A 4,156-nucleotide genomic window follows, 5' to 3' on the forward strand; every position below is an offset into this window, starting at 1 on the left:
TCACACTTCCATGAACTCCTTCTGCGAGTTCCATGAAAAGTTCTTTCTTCCCGCACATGTGGTTGCTAGCACCCGAGTCAAGGTACCAAGCATCATTCTCAACACTTGAATCATCATTAGCAAGAAGAAGCGTAGAGTTGTTACCCACATCATTTGTTGCTTCGGCGACTCTAGTACTTGCTCCAAAACTATGGAACTAGCCTTCTTTTGCATTCGTTGTTCATGAACTTGGAGAGATCCCAAGAGCTCCTCTATTGAGATATCCTCCAAATTCTTTGACTCCTCAATTGCCGCCACCACGTGCTCGAATTTTGATGTGAGGGATCGGAGCAACTTCTCCATCACTCGGATGTCCTCCATCTTCTCTCCATTTCTCCTTATTTTATTCACAATTAGAAGTAATCGTGAATAATAATCGGAGATTTGTTCTTCATCTTTCATTTGAGCGGCTTCAAGATCGCCCCTCAAAGTTTGGAGGCGAATTCGCTTCACCCGCTCGACACCTTTGTAGATGGTCGCAAGGATTTCCCATGCTTCCTTGCTTGTCGTTGCTTCGGCAACTCTCTCAAAGGTAGACTCGTCCAACCCTTGATAGAGTAGAAAACGAGCCTTGCTATCCTTCTTTCTTTGTTCTCTGAGAGCCTTCTTCTCTTCGGCGGTATAGGTGGCTTCTACTTCTGGGGTAGGTTCCGTGAACCCATCAATGATCAGCTCCCACAACTCTTGAGAACCAAATAAGGCTCTCATTTGGATTGACCAACTCTCATAGTTATCTTTCAATAATTTGGGCACTTGAGAATTGACAAGATTATTTGTGGTAGCCATGAGAAGAAGAGTGAATAGGAAAATTGGATAAAGTGGCTCTGATACCACTGATGACTCTTAAGTTTACGAACTTAGAACTCTTTCAAATGAAGACAAAGAACTCACTTATATTTCTTCAATTTTCTTTCTTCATATCAAACAAGGATTACAATAGCCCTTTATATAGGCTTCAAAAACAAAAACGTCTAGGCATACCAATAGTCACAAATTAAACTCCTATTTTAATGCCATAAATATAAATGTCATAAATGAGTAAGTTACTCTTATTCTTCCATAACCTATGTCTCTTCCCCTTCTAAACTTATGACCCTTACACTTCTAAAACTCATGCTATTAACCTCATTTATTCTAACATTTTAATTTGATATTCCAACATTTTACTGCTTTTAAAAGTCGATGAAATAGACAAAAAGGGTTAATACTTTTGCTATCTACTATTTCATAAATTTGGAAGTTACCTCTCTTACACATTTTTACACTTATAGATTATAGTACTTTTGTCAAATAAACAAGCCCTTATGTTCACAAAGGGATTGTTTGGTTGACAGGAAATACAACTGTGGTAGCTAATTGTCTCCCTTAAAAATCCTCCATAAAATATTGTTTCGATTTTGTCTTTTTTCGATTGGCATACTAGTACCACTCATAATTAACCTCGGAGGATTTCCATAATTATGGAAATTATTGTGGGTGAGAAAATTCCTAGCATATTTTGACATTTTGTAATACAATAAGAAAAAAACCAAATCCATAGTATCTTGAGGTTATGTGTATATATGGACATAGGTGCATGGATATGGAAATCTTTGCTAATAAATATAACACTGTCTGTGAGCTAAAAATGTCAACTTCAAAATTAAATATGTGTTTCTCAGGTGGTCCACACCTAGCCATAAGAGACGAATAATAATGGGGTCACCATCAAACCGAAATAAATAATAGGTTCACCAATTTAAAGTTTCATGTTTCACTTGGTTGTACATTCAGTTTTAATTTATTTCTCTGTCTTTTTTATTTTTTGTTTTTTATTATTTTTTTCCTTTTTGTTGGGAAAATGACAAATCACTCGAGAAACTTACCTCTTATGTAAATTATTACTTTGTTTTAATTATTTGCAATCGATACCCAATATTATTTCGGTGTACGGGCAGAAGAGCTCAAAGCCCATTAGCAAGCATTCAATAAAAAAAACTAATTCGCATGTAAGAATTTTTTAATTTCTAACTCCTATAGGATTAGGCTCTTATCTCTTACTAAATGGCCCAAATATTGCACTAAAACTTCGAAGTTGTGATAAGGATTAGAGCTATATTTTCTTATCCTAACATGTCTCCCGTAGATCGAGCGTCCTTTTTTATGTGCTAAAATATGAGCTTATGCAACAATGTCAACTTTTTAAAAACTGCATTAAATTCATGACTGGTGGGATTAAATGTGAATTGCTCCAATACCATCTTAAATAATCCAACTATTGCATCCAAACTTTCACTGAGGGTGTTTGTGGAAAAATTTGCAGTAAAAGAAATAAAAGAAAAATTGATTTGTATTCCTTTAATCTCAGTTACAATTGGATTTTCTGGTTACAAAAGAGAAGAGAATGATCTGGATTCTCCCCTTTGTTTAATTCTGGGTTCTTCACGGTGGCGATGGGATGCCTCCCTCGAATGCTCGCGTCGAGTTTGCTTCTCGTTGACGATCCGACGTCTTGTTTCACTGGAACGTGGTCTTCTCCTCACGATTTGACGTTGTGAAGAACTCTGAACGAGTTTAAAACTCTATGAAAGAGTTGATTTAACCGAAAGTCGGTTATAAGCCAAGGATGAAGAAGATCTTGTTGCCGATCTCCAAAGCTTCAACCGAAGGATGAAGGATCCTCTTTTCGCTGCCAAGTAGTCCCAACAGACCGCACCCGAAAGATCCAGCCCTGATCTGATTATCAAAAATCCGATCTTTAACTCTGTTGAGTTTGTCGTTATTTATAGGGGATTAAGGGGTGTAACCACCTCCTTAATTCGCTCCTAAGTGGGGCTAATGGGATGTAACCGCCCCTTAAATCACTCCTGAGTGGAGTTGTGATCCCCTCAGATCGTGGGAAACAGTTTTGGAACTGTTCAGCTCGTGTTTGAACGAGTCAAACGCAGGCCCGCGTTCTGACGTGAATTCTGCATTCAAACGCAGTGTCTGGAAGCTTGAACGCATCGTCTGGAAGCTCAGACGCAGCAATTAGACGCTGCGTTTGCAGCGTTGGAATCTACGTCTGAGCTGCGTTTGCAGCGATTTGGAAGATGCGTCTGGCGGTGATTTGAGCTGCGTTTGGCGGCGATTTGAGCTGCGTTTGGCAGCGATTTGAGCTGCGTCTGTCAGCGATTAGAGCTGCGTCTGGGTTGCGTTTGCAGCGATTTGGAAGCTGCGTTTGAGCTGCGTTCGTGGCTATGAACGCGGTGCGTCTTGATGCTGGTGTGCGGGGAGGACTTCCGCAGCTTGATTTGAAGAGACCATTGATTTGTAGTCTCTTTCTGTCGAAGCGTTGCAAAGATCGTCATTTTGTAATCTTTACTTTAGCTCTTTGATATGCAAGAGTCGTCAGATTGTAACTCTCGATGTTGATGGTGAAGGCTGTTAAACTAGAGCTCTCATCGGTTGTCGTGAAGGTCGTCAGATTGTAACCTTCAGCGATCTACGTGAAAGTCTTCAAATTGTAGCCTTCTGGAAGTCGTCAGATTGTAACTTCCATCATCGGTGTTTTGATGGGGATCAGCTATCTATTGTGATTTTTAGACAGCCTACAGAACCCCCTCCAAAGTTTTCGAAAGTTCGCGGTTGACTGGGACGAATTTTCGGAATACTTTGGATCTCAACTCTGATCTTGGAGCTGTTGATTCCTTGTGGTAAAGGATTTGTTCTCTGCACTTGCTTCGAAGGCATCTTGGTTGAAGGGATTTGCACGTAGGACCTGTGTGAAGGTATGCGCCATAATCCTGCTTCTGGAATGTGGGGGTGGACCCTGCATTTTGAACTTGAGACACGGGTGTGACCTCGGCGTTTGGTTTTTGCATCGCGGGTCTGACCTAAGCGTTTGGTTTTTGCATCGCGGGTCTGACCTAAGCGTTTGGTTTTTGCATCGCGGGTCTGACCTAAGCGTTTGGTTTTTGCATCGCGGGTCTGACCTAAGCGTTTGGTTTTTGCATCGCGGGTCTGACCTAAGCGTTTGGTTTTTGCATCGCGGGTCTGACCTCAACGTTTTGACTTAAGACATGAAGTGGCTTCCATGCATTTTTGACTAAGTCTTTGAGACTTGTCTTCAGCTTATTCGTTTCAAGTCTCGGCTCAC

At 40.6% G+C, this 4,156-nt stretch overlaps 1 protein-coding gene across 1 annotated transcript; it reads right to left on the reverse strand.

Moving 5' to 3' along the window:
* LOC109841445 lies at positions 1–825 on the reverse strand. The gene has a single exon (XM_020410416.1). It carries the CDS (start codon positions 823–825, stop codon positions 1–3), a length of 825 nt encoding a protein of 274 aa, XP_020266005.1.

The sequence above is a fragment of the Asparagus officinalis genome, chromosome 5, assembly GCF_001876935.1.
Source record: "Asparagus officinalis chromosome 5, Aspof.V1, whole genome shotgun sequence".
Classification (NCBI taxonomy): domain Eukaryota; kingdom Viridiplantae; phylum Streptophyta; class Magnoliopsida; order Asparagales; family Asparagaceae; genus Asparagus; species Asparagus officinalis.

Bases quoted from the DNA above. Each gene is read 5' to 3' on its own strand.
- LOC109841445 (XM_020410416.1), bottom strand. From the start codon at position 825: ATGGCTACCACAAATAATCTTGTCAATTCTCAAGTGCCCAAATTATTG.